We start from the raw sequence: 21,877 nt of genomic DNA on the forward strand, positions 1-21,877 counted from the left end.
AAAAAACACCTAGCGCTTTAAGGGTCTCATGGGTGAAGGCGCGAGAGTGGCTGTTTGGCGTGACTGCAGAAACAATGATCTGTAATGCAGAGATTACTTTATGAACAAGTGATAACTGTGCAGGATATACTAAGACCTCGTCCTGATGTGACATTAGCGCGCTGACATAATTGCAGAATAGCGCTGAATAATAAGGATCGAGCGTAAGTATGCCTCCTGCTGGATCAATATAATGGTGTACTTGATTGTAAGCTTAACAAAGGTCTGGATGAACCAAAATGCATCAAGAAAGCCATCAAAAGCATATACAATGTGTGCATTATACACATACCAACATGGCATACGATCTAAAGGGAAAAGCTGCCATACAGAGCAGTTGGTGGCTACTTTGGTTCCTAGTCAACCTAACAATGGGTCTCCATTCATTACTTCCACTTACTCCTCATCTCGGAGCCGTTCCTCCTCCTCTTGGATCTGCAGATGATTCTTCACAGGAGCCAGGTTCTCAGTCTTGGTATTGTAATTTCGAAAGCAAACATTCAGCTTCTCATCAAACTCGTTGACCAGGTCTTCCATAGACTTGAAGCTGATGATCTCGGAGCTGAAGTTCTCCAGCTCAGAGAGAGATGCATCCTCCATATGTCGGGATGGTGACATGTAGATACTTCTGGACTTGTCTTCCCGATCCTCAGAGTAAGACCTTACATCCTCAAACTCCTCGTCCAGGCACACCAAGGGGGCCTCCATCTCTGAGGACCTCAGGGGTGGAGGCTGAGAAGACGCGGTCACTTTCAGTTTGCCTGTATAAACACAAAAAGATAGGCGGTAAATAAATTGTCCAAGCGTCCGCTGAAAGCCTTACCTTGGTGAAATAATTGCCCTTATACCCACGATTGCCAAGTGTTGCGGGACACACAACTGGCATTATACACCAAGAGGAACCAGTATAATAATCACTTACTAAAATAACAAATACTATGTATTATTCAGTGACATTCTGCAATTATCTAATGTCACTTCAGGACAAGCTCTAAGCCTCTCCTGCAATGGTTGTTAATCGTTCAATTACCTTAAGTGACCTCTACACAGAACATCCCCATCTGAAGACTGAAACACACACAATTGTGTACAGTATATACAGTAGTAGTACTCTGGTCACTTTAATGTGATAACATGGTTTGTACAAATGTACACAACTGATGGTAATATAGGTTCTCAAACTCGGTCATCAGTTCACGTTTTCCAGGTCACCCAGCAGGAGCACAGTTGCATGAGAAATTGTCATACAGTATTTTCAAGATCCACAGGTGACCTGGAAAGCATGCACTGTTTGGGTTCCTGAGGGCCAAGTTTGAGAACCACTGCTGAAAACAATGGGCATCTTTTAAAGTTGCATGTAAAAGGCATAATTTGCATAAGAGCAAATATGCGCATATATTAAGCTATGTGCAAGCTAAAATAAAATGCATCGGAGCAAGAGCATGGTCATTATAATACGGCCTAAAACCATATCTAAAATATCCAAAATAGGACTCAATTAAAGGGGCGTGATCACTGAACTGTACTAGCATGCACTTGCCACTTGCCCGTCTCTCAAAGCATAAGGGGGATATGAGTGCAAGATACAATGTCTGTGCAATTTGTGTGTATACGTGGTGCAACAAATGTAACACAAACATCTTTCAAATGTCTTTGTGTGCAGTTCTAAATGGGGCAGATTTAATGGCTGCAGACTATACTAGTTCAACTTATGCATTATAAGGCATAACGTACGTCCGCTACTGTCAATTGTAATCAGTATTATGAGACAACCTGGAGGATTCTCCTCTGTGACTTATCTTTTCAATTTTCAGTTGTGGTTACATTATCACATATTGGGGTCAATCGAATTTAAAGATATGTGACATCAGATTCTTGCCCTCATAAAACTGACTTGTGCCAGCAGTGAATGAGTCCCAAAGCAGTTACATAAGTTCAACACACACACATATATAATATGTATACTCATATATCTGCACTGGACACACAGAAAGTCTGCACAGATGGCCATTAAGTCTGCTCTTTAGTACATGAACCCACCAACACCCGATGTTTTACCATAGGCTTGACTATTTTCTTGCATCTTAAATGACCCCTCTGTAACTCTCTCCCTTCCACCCGATTCATGCAATTTGTCACACATCCCCTGTATTACAGCACCCATCCTTATGCACAGATCCCCTGTAATGCAACCTACATGCTCTAGAACAGAGCACACATCTCCAGTAAAGCAGCAGACTTCCTGTAGTTCAGCTATGAGTTTTCTAGAAAGCGGTGGCCATTTTCTCGTAGCACACATCCTTCTAATTCTCCCCAGTGTTTCCTCCATGATGGGCAGAGAGTGATGATGTCTACCCTGCGATGAGCCCAGCCTCAGGGAGGTCGCTAGTCTCTCAGGATCCCAAACAGTTCATGCTTTCCTGGTCACCTTTTGGATCTTTAACATGTGACAATTGGTCATACACCTGTGCCCCTGCGGGGTGGACTGGAAAATGTGAACTATTTAGAAGTCCTGAGGACTGAGTTTGAGAACCACAGGGAGTCAGGGAGATCACCATTATTATAGACGGCTATAATTGCAGAGAAAGAATGACGGGTCTAATTAGTTTTCCTATTCGCATAACTTAAATGTCTGTAACTACAACTGAATCTACTACCGTTTCTTATAAACGTCCTCTGCATCACTGGCCACATCTTCAACCACCAAAGTGTGTACTAATTACTGCCAGGACCATCCAACTAATCAGGGGAGAAGCCGGGATTTGTGTCACCTTGGTACAAACACTCAGCTCGACTCCCCCATCACACGCATTCCCATCCCCTGAGATAGTGGTCACTGTTTGCTTGCCTTAATGCAGATATTAACATTGTAAAGATTGAAATATTTATAGGGTGAGAGCAGACCTATATTTAGTCTGCTGCATTTATACCACAGAGCACCGTAATGACCACTATACTATATAGAAAGAACCAGTGACTGCCATATACTACAGAGCTCATCAGTGACCGGCATATAATACAGAAATACAGAGCTCATCAGTGACTGCCATATACTACAGAGCGCATCAGTGACTGCCATATACTACAGAGCGCATCAGTGACTGCCATATACTACAGAGCGCATCAGTGAACGCTATATATACGACAGAGCGCATCAGTGACCGCCATATCCCTGTAATACAGAGCACATCAATGACTGCCATATAATACAGAGAGCATTAGTGATCACCATATACTACAAAGTGCATCAGTGTTTACCATATAATACAAAGAGCATCAGTGACCACCATATAATAATACCGAGATCATCAGTGACCTCCATATAATAAAGATAGCATCAGTGACAGTACTATAATACAGAGATCAATGAAGTGACTTCCATATAACAAAGCATATATCAGTGACTGCATCATAATACAGAGCACATTAGTGATTGGCATATAATACAGAATGATCTGCACAACTAGGACTGTCTGGATTCTCCATCACATTGAATAGATGCAAAAGGCAGACCTGCAGACTTCTCCCTCAAGAAATATAACATCTATCTATCTATCTATCTATCTATCTATCTATCTATCTATCTATCTATCTATCTATCTATCTATCTCCACTTGGGGGAAAGTTATTTTAAAAATCCTGGAACAGGGCTAAAGTCTCTTTATACAAGGAAAATTAGTGTTATACAAGAAGTGTGTCACATCCATAATTAAATATGTTTCTACCTTTCACAGATTTCCAAGATACAGTATATATGGCACTAACCAGAAACATATATAATGACATATAGCAACAGGTGTGAGATAGAAGGATGTAACAAAACGGATTATGACAATTGTATACAGATGCTAAATCAGTGTATTCTAAAATGTGTTGGTAGGTTTGTTCCCATCTTTCTTGTTTATTATTTTTACAAATAGCCCCTTCATATTTCCTCCATTCTCTACGCTGTATCTCTTTTTATTATTATTATTTTTTATATCAGGCCTACAAGAAAATCATAACGCAATAATGACGGAAACTGCTGAACAGGGCCTTGTATTACAGAGTCACTTTCATTACAGCTGAATTCAATGGAATAAACATATAATATTGAAAAGAAAAAAAAAGAATTTCAGAGCACGAAAGGGGGAAGGTGGTTATTTAATGCGTACATTATGAGCTATATCATAGCTTGTAGCCTATAGTATACAATAGAGTAGGATGCTTATAGTACAGTTATTTATGAAAGTCACAGGTTATAGGTTTATTTATTAATCAAGTGTAAATTTTGAAGGAAAAAGGTAATATTTTACCCACCGAGACCAGTTATAATGTAAGTGAATATACTGTGGGGAGTATGGGCAGGTCTGTCCATAACTAAAGAACCGATAATCCTGACCAAACATGCGCCCCACTCTGGAGCTGATATTTTTCATAATTTGATATGCCAAGTGTAGCCTGAAAGTCCTTGCGAGGAGGAGGAGAGATAGGATGTGAGGCCAGTTTTCAGAAAGTGTGGGAAAGATAGTACAGGAGTAAATCCATGGGTCTATTGTGGTTGGGGCATCTGTCATAGAATGAAGACATTTTTGAATTATAACCCTATTAAGTTAACACCGTGCAGGAGCACCAAAAAGGAGCAAAGTACCCTGTGGTCAACATTTCTCCTGCATCTGGGGGGTCTGCTGCTACAAGTAAATTGAACATGAGGGGCCTGGATGGAATGGAAGACAGCCAGAGCTCCGAGACTCCGGCCGAACTCTGTTTTGCCGTGTAAAAGTCTCGCATTCCAATACATCCGGCCCATAGTTTCTGAATGTTGCTTAACAAAGGTAGCGGGAGCTTCTGAAATACCTACAACTACTTCAGAATATGTCTTACTTTGACAACTAATAATAATTAGACAACGCCAAAAGGTTATTTCAGTCTGAAATTTAGAGGAACATTTCCTAAGTTATAAACACTCCCAAGCTCTTAATCGATGCTGACATTTGTTACTAGAGACTCTTTGTCCTGAAGGGAGACATGTACAAGCATGGCTGCTGAACGGAATAGCTGATTTTTGTATATAGAGATTATATGCTGTAATGTAACATGGTCTTTTAAAAGTGGGGCAGGGAGATTCTTGGATGAGATAATGATAATAGGATGTCATCCGCAAACAAATACTAAAGATGTCACCCTCACCCAACTGTATAAGGGTTTAATTCAATGAAGGACATAAGAGGTTCTATTAGCTGGGTGACAATGAAGAGTAAGAGGAGGCATCTGGAGATGGTTTCACCAGGATAAAGATGCCTAGAATGGTAACCATGTCAGCTTGGACCTCATTAGTCAGGATTTTGGCTGAAAGCAAATACCATTCCTAAAGCCTCTAAGAATACCCACACATACCCACATAACCAGAAATAATGTGAAGCAATGAAATGTGCTGGTCAGGTAGTCAGGAGAACAGCTACATCACAGCATGCACTACAATGGACCACCTAGAACTAATGGAATGTAGCCTTGGAAGGTACAGTATGTGCTGTAGGTGGACAGCACACTGCAGTGGACCCTTAGGGATCAAGTTCTGCTTCTCTCATCCACACTCATGACTTTCTCCCATTCAGGCTTACAGGGCTTATTTAGAACTGCGCCAAACCTATGGAATGCCCTCCCACGCACAACAAGACTTTCCTCTAGTCTCCGAGCCTTCAAGCGTTCCCTGACAACTTCCTTCTTCAAGCAGCTTACCAATTCCCAGAGCCACCCACGTATCCTATATAAGCTCAAACCAACTGCCTCTCTTCTACACAGTCTACACAAAACTCACGTGTTTTCTTTCTACACTCACACACCCACGCTGACCCCAGGCCTACATTCCTGTGTGACTGGATCATGCAGCCCACCAAGAGCTCATGCAATCTGGCTGGCCCAATATGCAATATATAGCACTTATACTCCTATATCCTTATAGAGTGCAAGCCTGCGTGCTTCTCTCTTACCCAGTCTCTTTTTATTACCATTATTTCCCTAAACACAAAGCGCAACCAAATATGATGCCGCAATATATATTTACAGATAATAAATGACTTTATGTCCCTTAGGAAACACTGGTGCACATATAAACGGACTTAAAAATGAAGCAAGGTTTATTGACATGTGGAATTACAGGTCAAAATGGGCAGTCATATATCTAAAGTTCCTCCTCCAGTTTGTACATCTTCTACCATTCACACATCGGACCTATTCTTCCAGACCAACCAATCTATTACAAATTAACCATTCCCAAGGGTACCCTGCAATTTCTCCAGCTTCCCCAATGTCTTCAGTCATTTCTCCAACACCCTGTCCCCCACCATCCTTACTATTACTTCCGCCTTTGCCAGTTATACAATATTCCTGCTTCCCCTGACAATCCTGCACGCTATATTTTTTGCTGCACACTTGGGCCTTTAATTGGACCATTTTGCCTGGGAACATATGTAGGAAAAGACAGATGCAAAACAAAGCCTATTTGCTTGTTCAGTCAGGAAATAAGAAAGTCACAATTTCAATATAATGTAATTAAATACAAATAAAAATGAATCAACATTGTTTTCCCTGTGACAAGCCAAATGTGAATCTTATATCATCCCAAATGGAATAAATAACCAAACCACAGATTCATGCAATCAGCCAATCAGAAGCGGCTACAAAGGGTTTGTGTATTGTTGCACCAGCCCTTCAGAACCTGCAAGAGATACACCTCCTTACAGATCTACCTGAGATACGTGAACAATGTTCTATACAGAATTACGCTCCTGCGTGTTCCATTGCCCATTCAAACTCTTAAGGGTCCCATACACTAGAGCCATAATGGCCCAATTCGGCCATTCGACCCGATATATCGGCTGAAATCGGGCATTTTAGAGGCGTCCCCGAACCGATCCGATGAGTGTTTCCGTGAGCATCGGATCGGATCCTCCAGATTGAATGTGCTGCACATTCAATCTGGTCCGACCTGGGGGCATGTCTTGGGATCGCCAAGATATATCGTATGCAAATGGGCAGCATCCGATGTATCTTGGCCGATCCTGCCCCCCGGGAGGCTGCCGGTGTGACCGCATGCGATCACCTCCGACATGAGATCGTTCTAGTGTATGGGGCCTTCAAGGCACAAGCTGTTGTATGCGTGAGATGCGCAAAGGTCTGTATATGGGCATATGCGTCCGACATATCATGAGTGCAGCACTAACAATCTAGGGGCTCCGATCCGATGCTCACGGGACCGTGCATCGGATCGGATGTAAAACACATCCGATTTGCCACTTTTCATCCGATTTATCATCCCGAAAGGTCAAATCGAATGAAATCGGGCATTATCGTTGTAGTGTATGGGACCCTTCACTTGGACTTGTCGGCAAGTTAGGAAGACAGGTCTGATCCCAAAATGTTCAATGGGATCATTGTTATGCAGAGCGTTCTTTTTGGAATCTCACCAATGGCCTCCAATCACAGCACAAGGGTTAACGGTCCGCAGGGTATGGCCAAAATGTAAAACCGAAAAAATAATAATAGCAAATTGCATTGCTGTGAATTGGGGAAGGAGCGGGATAAAGGAAATGTGAGAGAAAGACTAGAGACAGAAATATCCAGCTCACAAGTACATAGGTTGGTAACAATTTTCCACCTGAGACCATAACAACAAAAATGTGCAAATCAACTAATCAGACAAAAGGATATAAGTAGGTTTACTATATAAATGTAGAGAAACAACAGTGCTCTTTACCAGGGCCAAATTCCTCATACGATTGGACAGGGGACCCTATTGCACAATACACCACAATACAATATGTTCTTTTCCGAGTCTCATTTCAATGCACAAACATTCCCATTCATCCTCTCCTTGTTTGTGACAAATCCCCATGTTCCAGATACAAACACATCGTAACCATTCATGTCACGGGAAGACAGTTTTGCTACAGGGTTAATACATGAAAAGGTTTGGAGGGGGGTAAACCCGGCCTGTGTGCTGAGGAAATAATGACAGGGCTGTGTGTGTACCTGTCTGGTCCTGCTTCATGCTGCAACCCCAGAGATTATTGTACATATATATCACATTACAGCACAGTAGACCGATCCACTGGGTCACAGCTATAAACACAGATCATTCCCGGTCTGTTTACATAGTGGCTAAACACCACAAGCAGTGACACAATGTGACAGCTGACCGGTGACCCTAATAATTATGACACCCGCTGTGTGCTACAGGCATCCTATCCGATAGGCACCCAGGGAATGCAGCCGGGACCTCACTGTCTGATGGACACCCATATACAATACAAGCACATGTGTAGATAAAGGCTCCTTAGAACGCAGGGACACGGCAGGCCAGATGGTCTAGGAGAATGAAAGAAACAATCACCTGTATTGAGAACAGGACCAGTCACCAGATTCTCAGCATCAGTACGGAGGTTGCAGGGAACGGAGGTTTATCCTAGCTCAGCATCCTAAACCCTGTATCTCCGCCTGGTCCAACGGGTCCTGCCTGCGTCCTATTGCATTAGCTGGAATAGCAGATTAAACGTACAATGGTGATGATGGTTCAGGCTAGCCTGGGAGAAGAAGCAATCCACCAGCTCAGCCCTGCCTCAGCTGCTCATGAATATTCATTGCATCCACAGCACTGTTGACAAGAGAATAGTCACTCCCCGAGCAGGCAGAGATAGGCAGGAGCGTGAATAGCTGCAGATAGAACCAGTGAGATGTGTCTAATTCACTGCAATCACAGCCTCGATTGTCCTCATCGAGAGAGGGGGTGCAGGCCGGGGATGGCGACCAATCTTATGCCGACACACTGATAGGAATCCAGGGGACCGGGGTTTGGTTTTTTTAAATTTAAATCCCAGAACCCTGGAAGCAGGATTTATCATTCACTACTACTGTATATACTGCTGTACTAGATATAGCTGGGAGGTACGGCCTGTCACTGCACGCGGTACATTCACCGTCACTCAGTGACGTTCATGTCAGTTACAGGAGATGCATGCACACAGATGTGTAGGCCTGAAGAAGGGGCTGGTGTCTGTGCTAGGCCTTCTCATTATTATATAGCGCTAACATACTCTCCAGAGCGGTAAGCACTTACCTAGCAGTAGGTCTCTGGACCATCAGAGGAAACCCACGTATTGATCAGTAAAGCTACGTAGCATGCATAAAGATCAGTTGCTCATATACCTTAGATGGGCAGAAAGAATTATGGATGTGTAAAGCATGATCATGGTAAACAGGGAAACATGTGCATTACACTATAGCAACCAGAGGTTTTACTGTCCAAACTGTGCTAGAACAGTGGCAGAACCTGATTAGTTGCCAAGGGTTACAATGTAAGATATTACACGGTCGAGTCACATTATTATGACCACTTCCTACACATGACATCGGCAGCGCGTAGCCTATGAAGTACGTCAGGTGTCGTGCGCTGGCTTGGTGGGTATGTAAGGTGAGGGATAGGCCATCTACACACATATCAAACGTTGCTGGCTTGGTGGGTATATCAGGTGGCTGATAGGCCATCTACACACATACAGATGTGTCCTCATATATCGTTGCTGCGTACCGCATAGTGGGTGCCATGCAACTCGCGCCAGCTCCTAGCGCTATAACTCCCGTTATAAGTTGCGTTGTAAATGTGACGTCATGTTATAATGTTGCTTTTCCTAAACTCTACAGCGTATCACTCGTTGCTGGCTTGGTGGGTGATAGGCCATCTACACACATATCACTCGTTGCTGGCTGGGTAGGTATATAAGGTGTGTGATAGGCCGTCTGCACACATATCACTCGTTGCTGGCTGGGTGGGTATATAAGGTGTGTGATAGGCCGTCTGCACACATATCACTCGTTGCTGGCTTGGTGGGCATATAAGGTATGTGATAGGCCGTCTACACACATATCACTCATTGCTGGCTGGGTATATAAGGTGTGTGATAGGCCGTCTGCACACATATCACTCGTTGCTGGCTGGGTGGGTATATCAGGTGTGTGATAGGCCGTCTGCACACATATCACTCGTTGCTGGCTTGGTGGGTATATAAGGGGTATGTTAGGCTGTCTGCACACATATCACTCGTTGCTGGCTTGGTGGGTATATAAGGTGTGTGATAGGCCGTCTGCACACATATCACTCGTTGCTGGCTTGGTGGGTATATAAGATGTGTGATAGGCCGTCTGCACACATATCACTCGTTGCTGGCTTGATGGGTATATAAGGTGCGATAGGCCGTCTGCACACACATCACTCGTTGCTGGCTTGGTGGGTATATAAGGTGTGCGATAGGCTGTCTCCACACATATCACTCGTTGCTGGCTTGGTGGGTATATAAGGTGTGCGATAGGCCGTCTGCACACATATCACTCGTTGCTGGCTTGGTGGGTATATAAGGAGTGTGATAGGCCGTCTGCACACATATCACTCGTTGCTGGCTTGGTGGGTATATAAGGAGTGTGATAGGCCGTCTGCACACATATCACTCGTTGCTGGCTTGGTGGGTATATAAGGTGTGTGATAGGCTGTCTGCACACATATCACTTGTTGCTGGCTGGGTGGGTATATAAGGTGTGATAGACCGTCTGCACACATATCACTCGTTGCTGGCTTGGTGGGTATATAAGGTGTGTGATAGGCCGTCTGCACACATATCACTCGTTGCTGGCTTGGTGGGTATATAAGGTGTGTGATAGGCTGTCTGCACACATATCACTTGTTGCTGGCTGGGTGGGTATATAAGGTGTGTGATAGGCTGTCTGCACACATATCACTTGTTGCTGGCTGGGTGGGTATATAAGGTGTGATAGACCGTCTGCACACATATCACTCGTTGCTGGCTTGGTGGGTATATAAGGTGTGTGATAGGCCGTCTGCACACATATCACTCGTTGCTGGCTTGGTGGGTATATAAGGTGTGTGATAGGCTGTCTGCACACATATCACTTGTTGCTGGCTGGGTGGGTATATAAGGTGTGATAGACCGTCTGCACACATATCACTCGTTGCTGGCTTGGTGGGTATATAAGGTGTGTGATAGGCCGTCTGCACACATATCACTCGTTGCTGGCTTGGTGGGTATATAAGGTGTGTGATAGGCTGTCTGCACACATATCACTTGTTGCTGACTGGGTGGGTATATAAAACTCAAATTTTAAACTCTTGCGCTATAATAAAAATATATATGATATGGCTGACAATAATAACAAACTACTAATAATTTAAAATATTTAAGAATACATGAATAATCACAAATTATAAAACAAGACCGGTCTTAATAATTTAAACATCTAAGGTACCAAGTGTAAATGCTTTCCATTAAAAGGAGGTGGACTTGAGCATATTCTGTGCACAGAAGTGTATGAACAAGCTCTGTAGGCAAATGACTGAATATATATAAGTCAAACTAGATCAAATGTAACTGCTAATAGAGCCCGTATATTAGATGGTTACCAATGAACAGTCACTTAGTATCAAAGTTCCTTTGAACATGACAATCCAACATAGGACAGTAAACTGAGTGAGAGCCGCTCCAACCGGAATCTTACGTGAGGTATGAGAAAATACTGTCAGCAGGAAAAAGTCCCGACATCTACCAAGATGGCTTCTGGCTGCGGGAAAACCGGCACCTTCACTGGCGTCTGCTGTAACCTGTCCTGCTCGACCTGAATGCTCCACAGATCTCCACCTCTACGTGCCGTTTGCGGGAACCGATGAACGGCTCCTCTCCACTCGAAGATATTTCAACCAGCAGATGGATAATGCAGCTGGTATACGGGTCTGACTCCAGCAGGGGTCCAAAACGTATATGGGTGGGTATATAGGGTGTGATAGGCCGTCTGCACACATATCACTTGTTGCTGGCTTGGTGGGTATATAAGGTGTGATAGGCCGTCTGCACACATATCACTCGTTGCTGGCTTGGTGGGTATATAAGGTGTGATAGGCCGTCTGCACACATATCACTTGTTGCTGGCTTGGTGGGTATATAAGGTGTGATAGGCCGTCTGCACACATATCACTTGTTGCTGGCTTGGTGGGTATATAAGGTGTGTGATAGGCTGTCTGCACACATATCACTCGTTGCTGGCTGGGTGGGTATATAAGGTGTGATAGGCCGTCTGCACAGACATCACTCGTTGCTGTCAGGGGTAAAATGGGCGATTTATCCGAGTTGCAAAAAGGGATGATTATCAGCTTTCGAGCCAAGGGTGGCAGTATCTCTGACCTGTCCGCGTGCTGCTGCGGTGAAGGTGTATCGTGACTGGACAAATGGCACCATTGCAAATAACAGACGTAGAAACTGCGGAGCACCACGTGCCATTGATGTGAGAGGTGAACGTCAGCTACGAAGGTGCGTAAGGGCCGAACGACGCGCTACAACGGAGCAGCTCATCATCACAATGAACCTGTGCCAACCTACCAGCACCTTACTGAGTCACTCACAGCCCGTTTAGCTGCTGTCCGCGCTGCACACGCTGGTTACTCTGGCTATAAGCTAGTGGTCATAATAATATGACTCCACCGTGTAAATGCAGTTACCTGTCACTGGGTTGCGGAATGGCCCCATGCTGTTTCAGTTTATTTTTACACTTAGATAATAAGCAACTATGGCCCTCATTCCGAGTTGTTCGCTCGCTAGCTGCTTTTAGCAGCTTTGCACACGCTAAGCCGCCGCCTACTGGGAGTGAATCTTAGCTTTGCAGAATTGCGAACGAAAGATTAGCAGAATTGCGAATAGAGGCCCTCATTCCGATTTTTTCGCAACGGAGCAATTAGTCGCAAACTGCGCATGCGCAACGTTCGCAGTGCGCCTGCGCCAAGTAAATTTGCTAAGTGTGGTAGTTTACTCACGGCATTACGAGGTTTTTTCTTCGTTCTGGTGATCGGAGTGTGATTGACAGGAAGTGGGTGTTTCTGGGCGGAAACTGGCCGTTTTATGGGTGTGTGCGAAAAAACGCTGCCGTTTCTGGGAAAAACGCGGGAGTGTCTGAAGAAACGGGGGAGTGTCTGGACGAACGCTGGGTGTGTTTGTGACGTCAAACCAGGAACGAAACTGACTGAACTGATCGCTTTTTGTGAGTAGGTCTGGAGCTACTCAGAAACTGCAAAGAAATTTCTATTCTCAATTCTACTAATCTTTCGTTCGCAATTCTGCAAAGCTAAAATTCACTCCCAGTAGGCGGCGGCTTAGCGTATGCAAAGCTGCTAAAAGAAGCTAGCGAGCGAACAACTCGCCGATTGTTGATGCATCTGTGTCCAGACTCTCAAAGAAGGTGATTTTACCTGTTCCAGGATCTACCGCCTTAAAGGAGCCGGCTGATCGTAAAATTGATAACACACTTTAATCATATTACGTCCCACTATTGCTAGTGGATGGATTGCAAAGGCTATAGTAAAGTGGTCGGCTACCTTACTAGAGGATTTGGATACGATGGATAAGGGTGATGTTGAAGTATATTTACGCAACATTCACGATTCAGCAGGTTTTATGGTAGAATCCATGAAAGACCTGGGTTCCATGGCTGCGGGAATTTCTTCCATGTCTGTTTCAGCTCGTCGGGGACTGTGGCTGCGCCAGTGGTCGGCCGACACGGAATCCAGAAAGTGTGAAGTCCCTACCCTATACAGGTAAGCCTCTCTTTGGTGAAGCTTTAGACGCGTGGATATCCACGGCTACAGCGGGTAAGTCTCCGTTTCTTCCCTCAGCTGCACCTGCTCCGAAGAAATCCTTCTCTTCTTTAGCAACACAGTCCTTTCGGCCTAACAAGCCTAGAAAGGCCAGACCGTCCAATACCTTCTTTAGGGGAGGTCGAGTTAAGTCCAAGAAACCTGCAGCTGCAGGTTCCCAGGAACAAAAGCCTGCTTCAGGTACGCCAAAGTCCTCCACATGACGATGGACCGCGCGGCCTGGAGGTGGGGCCAGTGGAAGCGAGACTCAGACAATTCAGTCACGTCTGGGTATCGTCCGGCCTGGATCCCTGGGTGATAGATATTGTATCCCTGGGATACAAGCTGGAATTTCAAAGTCTCCCTCCTCATTGTTTTTTCAAATCAGGCTTACCAGCTCTGCTGGCAAACAGCACTGTCCTACAAGAAGCTGTCCAAAAGTTGGTGGAGGCACAGGTCATTGTGCCAGTTCCTCCTCATTCGCAAACCACAGGTTACTATTCGAACCTTTTTGTGGTACCGACCTAAAATCGTTGAACCCTTTTCTAAAGGAGTTTAGGTTCAAAATGGAGTCTCTCAGGGCGGTGATATCTGGTCTGGAAGAGGGGGAATTCCTGGTATCCCTGGATATCAAGGATGCGTACCTACACATTCCGATCTAGCTGCCGCATCAGGCTTATCTCCGTTTCGCATTACTGGACTGTCATTTACAGTTCCAGGCCCTGCCATTCGGCCTCTCCACAGCACCGAGGGTGTTTACCAAGGTGATGGCAGAGATGATGGTTCTCCTCTGCAAACAAGGGGTGAACATCATTCCATATCTGGACGATCTGCTGATAAAGGCATCGTCCAAGGAGAAGCTGCTGCAGTCCATTGTTCTCACAACCCGCCTCCTCAAGATCCACGGTTGGATTCTGAACCTTCCAAAGTCAAATTTGGAACCAACCCAGAGGATGTCCTTTCTGGGAATGATCCTAGACACAGAAGTGCAGAGGGTGTTTTTTCCACAGGAGAAAGCGTTGGTGATATAAACAATGGTCCGGGATGTCCTGAAGCCAGCCCGGGTGTCGGTTCATCAATGCATTCGCCTGTTGGGAAAGATGGTGGGTTCTTACGAGGCTCTCCAGTACGGGAGGTTCCACGCTCGGGCCTTCCAACTGGATCTCCTGGACAAGTGGTCAGGATCTCATCTCCACATACACCAGAGAATACGTCTGTCGCCGAAGGCCAGGATTTCGCTCCTCTGGTGACTACAATTACCTCACCTTCTGGAGGGCCGCAGGTTCGGGATTCAGGAATGGGTCCTTCTAACCACGGATGCGAGCCTTCGGGGCTGGGGAGCAATCACTCAAGGAGTAACTTTCCAAGGAAGGTGGTCAAGTCTGGAAGCCGGCCTGCCCATCAACATCCTGGAACTAAGAGCCGTCTACAACGGTCTTCTTCAGGCGGCCCATCTTCTAAGAAATCGGGCCATTCAAGTGCAGTCGGACAATGTAACGACAGTAGCCTACATAAACCGACAAGGCGGAACGAAGAGCAGAGCTGCAATGTCGGAGGTGACAAGTATCATCCTCTGGGCAGAAAGACACGCGTTGGCGCTCTCAGCAATCTTCATTCCGGGAGTGGACAACTGGGAAGCAGACTTCCTCAGCAGACACGATCTCCATCCAGGGGAGTGGGGTCTCCATCCGGAGGTGTTCAAGGAAATAACAGACCTTTGGGGGTTACCCCAAATAAACAAGATGGCCTCTCGTCTCAACAAAAAGCTTCAACGCTATTGTACCAGGTCGAGGGACCCACAAGCAGTGGCAGTGGACGCCCTGGTGTCTCCGTGGGTGTTCCAGTCGGTGTACGTGTTTCCACCACTTCCACTCATTCCAAGAGATCTAAAGCTCGTAAGGAGAACAGGACTTCAAGCGATCCTCATTGCTCCAGACTGGCCAAGGCGGGCTTGGTATGCGGACCTTCTGAATCTCTTGCAGGAAGAGCCGAGGCCTCTTCCTCTTCGGGAGGACCTGCTGCAGCAGGGGCCTTTCGCCTATCAAGACTTACCACAGCTACGTTTGACGGCATGGAAGTTGAGCGCCTGATACTTGCTCGGAAGGGCATTCCAAAGAAGGTCATTCCTACCCTTATACAGGCTAGGAAAGGGGTAACGTCTAAACATTACCATCATATTTGGAAGAAATATGTCTCTGGTGTGAATCCAAGAAGTTTCCTACGGTGGAGTTTCAACTCGGACGTTTTCTCCTCTTCCTGCAAGCAGGTGTGGATATGGGCCTGAGGTTGGGATCTGTGAAGGTCCAGATTTCGGCCTTATCCATTTTTTTCCAGAAACAATTGGCTGCCCTCCCCGAGGTTCAGACTTTTTTGAAGGGAGTTCTGCACATCCACCTCCCTTTGTACCACTACGGCACCTTGGGACCTTAACGTGGTGTTGCAGTTCCTCCAGTCGGATTGGTTTGAGCCTCTACAGGAGGTTGAGGTCACAGTTTCTTCCGAAGGTTGTGTCGGCATTTTATATCAACCAACCTATTGTGGTGCCAGTGGCTACTGACTCCTCAATTACATCAAAGTCCTTGGATGTTGTGAGGGCTCTGAAGATATATGTGAAGAGAACTTCTCGTCATAGAAAGTCGGACTCTGTTTGTCCTATATGATCCCAAGAAAATTGGGTGTCCTGCTTCTAAGCAGACGATCTCTCGCTGGATTAGGTTCACTATCCAGTACGCTTATTCTATGGCAGGATTGCCGTGTCCAAAATCTGTTAAGGCCCACTCTACTCGTAAGGTGGGGTCTTCCTGGGCGGCTGCCCGGGGTGTCTCGGCATTGCAACTTTGCCAAGCTGCAACTTGGTCTGGGTCGAACAGGTTTGCAAAGTTTTACAAGTTCGATACTTTGGCCTCTGATGTCAATCAGTTCTGCAGGAGCCTCCACGCTCTCCCTCCCGTTCTGGGAGCTTTGGTACATCCCCATGGTACTAATGTGGAGCCCAGCATCCTTTAGGACGTAAGAGAAAATAGGATTATGGTTACCTACCGGTAAATCCTTTTCTCGTAGTCCATAGAGGATGCTGGGTGCCCGCCCAATGCTTCGTTTTCCTGCAACCGTTATCTGGTTCAGTACATCTTTGTTTAGTTATGTACTGCATTGTTACTTGGTAAGTAATGTTTCAGCAGTTGCTGAGAGTTTCAAGAAAGTTAGCTTGATGTGCCTTGTATGTGTGAGCTGGTATGAATCTCACCACTATCTGTGTTAAATCCTTCTCTCGAAGATGTCCGTCTCCTCGGGCACAGTTTCTAGACTGAGTCTGGTAGGAGGGGCATAGAGGGAGGAGCCAGCCCACACTCTCAAACTCTTAAAGTGCCAATGGCTCCTGGTGGACCCGTCTATACCCCATGGTACTAATGTGGACCCCAGCATCCTCTACAGACTACGAGAAAAGGATTTACCAGTAGGTAACCAAAATCCTATTTTTTGCAGCCCTGCGATCAGATAGTCGCCGACCACAGGAGAGTGTGTTTTCGCTTTGCAAGTGTGCGATCGCATGTGTAGCAGAGCGGTACAAACAGATCTTGTGCAGTCTCTGCGCAGCCCAGGACTTACTCAGCCGCTGCGATCACTACAGCCTGTCCGGGACCGGAATTGACGTCAGACACCCGCCCTGCAAACGCTTGGACACGCCTGCGTTTTTCCAGACACGCCCTGAAAACGGTCAGTTGCCACCCACAAACGCCTTCTTCTTGTCAATCAGATTGCGAACGGCCGTGCAAATGGATCCTTCGCACAAACCCATCGCTGAGCGGCGATCCGCTTTGTTCCTGTACGATGCGCCTGCGCATTACGGTGAATACGCATGCGCAGTTTAGACCTGATCGCCCGCTGTACAAAAACGCAGCATAGCGCTCAGGTCTGAATTACCCCCAATGTATAGTACTAAGCTTTGGAAGAGATAAAGTGGATGTAGATAAAGTACCAACCAACCAGCTCCTATCACTTTTCAAACACAGCCTGTAACGTGGCAGTTTGCAGCGGATTGGCTGGTACTTTGGGGCAGATTGAACAATGAGTGATAATCTTATTCTAACTCGTCACTAATGATAAATGGTACTCCAGCCAATCCACGCGTGATAATCTTGTTCTCACTCGTCATTAATGATAAATGGTACTCCAGCCAATCCACGCGTGATAATCTTGTTCTCACTCGTCATTAATGATAAATGGTACTTCAGCCAATCCACGCGTGATAATCTTGTTCTCACTCGTCACTAATGATAAATGGTACTCCAGCCAATCCACGCATGATAATCTTGTTCTCACTCGTCACTAATGATAAATGGTACTCTAGCCAATCCACGCGTGATAATCTTGTTCTCACTCGTCACTAATGATAAATGGTACTCCAGCCAATCCACGAGTGATAATCTTGTTCTCACTCATTACTAATGATAAATGGTACTCCAGACAATCCACGCGTGATAATCTTGTTCTCATTCGTTACTAATGATAAATGGTACTCCAGACAATCCACGCGTGATAATCTTGTTCTCACTCGTTACTAATGATAAATGGTACTCCAGCCAATCCACGAGTGATAATCTTGTTCTCACTCGTCACTAATGATAAATGGTACTCCAGCCAATCCACGAGTGATAATCTTGTTCTCACTCGTCACTAATGATAAATGGTACTCCAGCCAATCCACGAGCGATAATCTTGTTCTCACTCATTACTAATGATAAATGGTACTCCAGCCAATCCACGAGTGATAATCTTGTTCTCACTCGTTACTAATGATAAATGGTACTCCAGCCAATCCACGCGTGATAATCTTGTTCTCATTCGTTACTAATGATAAATGGTATCCAGCCAATCCACGCGTGATAATCTTGTTCTCACTCGTCACTAATGATAAATGGTACTCCAGCCAATCCACGAGTGATAATCTTGTTCTCACTCGTTACTAATGATAAATGGTACTCCAGCCAATCCACGCGTGATAATCTTGTTCTCACTCGTTACTAATGATAAATGGTACTCCAGCCAATCCACGAGTGATAATCTTGTTCTCACTCGTCACTAATGATAAATGGTACTCCAGCCAATCCACGAGTGATAATCTTGTTCTCACTCGTAATTAAAGATATATGGTACTCCAGCCAATTGTCAAGAATCTGGTATTTGTGAATCCGGAGTCAGGTTGAAGTCTGTATAGGCTGCTGAGATCTCGCCCCAGAGTTGATGCAGTTGGAATGCAGGCTGATGAGAGGAGACAGTAGATTAACCAGGCTTGTAACTGGGTTATTACTGTAATCAGGATGGTATTAGATTCTCCCCTTGTGCTGGAATCCGATTGGTATTGCAGAAGAGTGTTCAGTAGATTTACCAGGCTTGGACTGGGTTATTAGTATTACTGCTCCAGGAATGGAGTGAACTCTTGTATGATGGTAGGAACCGGAACCGGACTGAAAACTGGAGTAGGATCGGATATTACCAATGTATGGTCAGAAGAATGAGAATCAGGAAGTTAGTTAGCAGGCTGGAATCATCTGTGCAGCCCAGGAAGGATCAGACACAGACTCAGGAAAAGGTGTCAGGTGAATGCAGCTTAGTGAGAAAAAAATAGGATTTTAATAACCTACCGGTAAATCCTTTTCTTGTAGTCCGTAGAGGATGCTGGGGTCCATTTTAGTACCATGGGGTATAGACGGTTCCGCAGGAGCCTTCGGCACTTCAAGACTTTTTAACTAGTGTGAACTGGCTCCTCCCTCTATGACCCTCCTCCAGAGCTCAGTATAGGAACTGTGCCCGAGGAGACGGACAACTTCGAGAGAAGAACTAGGGTGAGATTCACACCAGCCCACACTCTACAGACATGCCGCCTAACATGGCCATAACATAACCCATGCCAACGAGCATGCACAAAGTAACAGCCAACAGCTGAAAGAAACCATAACACATGAGAACTGTGTAAAACAATACAAATGTAATTATGCAGGAAAAAATGAGCACTGGGCGGGCACCCAGCATCCTCTATGGACTACGAGAAAAGGATTTACCGGTAGGTTATTAAAATCCTATTTTCTCTTACGTCCTAGAGGATGCTGGGGTCCATTTTAGTACCATGGGGATGTACCAAAGCTCCCAGTATGGGCGGGAAAGTGCTAATGTTCCTGCAACACCGACTGACAGAATTGAAGGTCGTCAGCAGTCAAGGTGTCAAACTTGTAAAACTTAGCAAACATGTTTGCCCCCGACCAAGTAGCTGATCGCAAAATCTGCAACGCCGACACACCCAGGGCAGACACCCAGGACGAACCCACTTTCCTCGTAGAGTGGGCCTTTACCGAAGTCGGCAGCGGCAATCCTGCCTTTGAATGAGCGTGCTGAATCGTACCTCTGATCCAGCAAGCAATAGTCTGCTTAGAAGCAGGACACCCAATCTTGTTGGGGTCATAAAGGACAAACAAGGCCTCCGTTTTCCTTAACCGAGCCGTTCTTGTCACATAAGTCCTCAGAGCCCTGACAACATCCAAGGACTTGGAAACGGCTGAGGTGTCAGAAACAATGGCACCACAACAGGTTGGTTGATATGAAAAGAAGACACAACCTTTGGAAGAAAATGCTGACGCGTCCGCAGTTCAGCTCTATCTTCGTGAAAAATCAAATAAGGACTCTCTTGTAGAGGTTCAAACCAGTCCGATATAAGGAACTGCAACACCACATTAAGATCCCATGGCGCCGCAGGAGGTACAAAAGGAGGTTGGATGCGCAGAACACCCTTCACGAACGTCTGAACCTCAGGAAGGGAAACCAATTGTTTCTGAAAGAAAATGGACAAAGCCGAAATTTGGACCTTGATAGACCCTAACCTCAAGCCAGCATCCACACCCGCCTGTAGAAATAGGAGCAGACGTCCTAATTTAAACTCCACCGCAGGAGACTGGATTCACACCAAGAGACATATTTTCTCCAAATACGATGGTAATGCTTGGACGTTACCCCTTTCCTGGCCAGGATAAGTGTGGGAATGACTGCATTGGGAATACCCTTACGGGCTAGGATCTGGCACTCAACAGCCATGCCGTCAAACGTAACCGCGGTAAGTCTTGATAAACTAACGGCCCCTGCTGAAGCAGGTCCTCGCAAAGAGGAAGAGGCCAAGGGTCTTCCAGGAGTAACTCCTAAAGATCCGGATACCAAGCCCTCCTTAGCCAGTCTGGAGCAATGAGAATTGCCCGAACCCTTGTTCTTCTGATTAACTTTAGAACTCTTGGTATTAGAGAAAGTGGAGGAAACAGATACACCGACTGGAACACCCACTGGGTCACCAAGGTATCCACAGCTACTTCTTGTGGGTCTCTCGACCTGGAACAGTATGTCGGAAGTTTCTTGTTGAGACGAGATGCCATCATGTCTACTTGAGGAACGCCCCAACGACTTGACACTTCTGCAAAGACCTTTTGGTGGAGGCCCCACTCTCCTGGATGGAGATCGTGTCTGCTGAGGAAGTCTGCTTCCCAGTTGTCCACTCCCGGAATGAATATTGCTGAAAGAGCTCTTGCATGTCTTTCTGCCCAGAGGAGTATTTTTGTCACCTCTGCCATTGCCGCTCTGCTTTTTGTTCCTCCCTGATGGTTTATGTGAGCTACTGCTGTCACATTGTCCAACTGGATCTGTATGGGTAGATTCAGAAGAAGATGCGTTGCTTGCTGAAGGCAGTTGTAAACGGCTCTCAACTCCAGAATGTTTATGTGAAGAAGCGTTTCTTGACTTGACCATCTTCCTTGGAAGCTTTCCCCTTGGGTGGCCGCCCCCCAACCTCGGAGACTTGCATCCGTGGTCACCAGGACCCAGTTTTGAATCCCGAACCTGCGTCCTTCCAAGAGGTGAGATGTTTGCAGCCACCACAGGAGTGAAATCCTGGTTTTCGTCGACAGTATTATCTTCTGATGCATGTGTAGATGCGATCCGGACCACTTGTCCAGCAGGTCCCACTGGAACACCCTGGCATGGAATCAGCCAAACTGGAGAGTCTTGTAGGCCGTTACCATCTTTCCCAGCAGGCGGATGCATTGATGAACTGACACGCGTGCTGGTTTCAGAACTTGTTTGACCATCGCCTGGATCTCCAGAGCCTTCTCCACCGGAAGGAATACTCTCTGCACCTCCAGT

The 21,877-nt window shown here is 45.8% G+C and overlaps 1 protein-coding gene across 6 annotated transcripts in view; it reads right to left on the reverse strand.

Annotated features, from left to right (window-relative positions):
* Positions 1 to 21,877, reverse strand: part of FEZ1 (fasciculation and elongation protein zeta 1) — a 230,448-nt gene that overhangs the window by 81,477 nt on the left and 127,094 nt on the right. For 5 of the 6 annotated variants that reach the window (XR_010188711.1, XR_010188707.1, XR_010188709.1 and 2 more), the window contains exon 3: positions 440 to 800. Coding sequence is in view for 1 of the 6 variants with exons in the window: in XM_063943777.1 (XP_063799847.1) it covers positions 440 to 800 (361 nt within the window). In the remaining 5 variants the exon portion in view is untranslated. Of the gene's footprint in view, positions 1 to 439; positions 801 to 8,410; positions 8,860 to 21,877 lie in introns of those variants that run through there. The other variant, XR_010188710.1, reaches the window with a different exon arrangement.

This window comes from Pseudophryne corroboree, chromosome 10 (assembly GCF_028390025.1).
Source record: "Pseudophryne corroboree isolate aPseCor3 chromosome 10, aPseCor3.hap2, whole genome shotgun sequence".
In the NCBI taxonomy this organism is placed as follows: Eukaryota; Metazoa; Chordata; class Amphibia; order Anura; family Myobatrachidae; genus Pseudophryne; species Pseudophryne corroboree.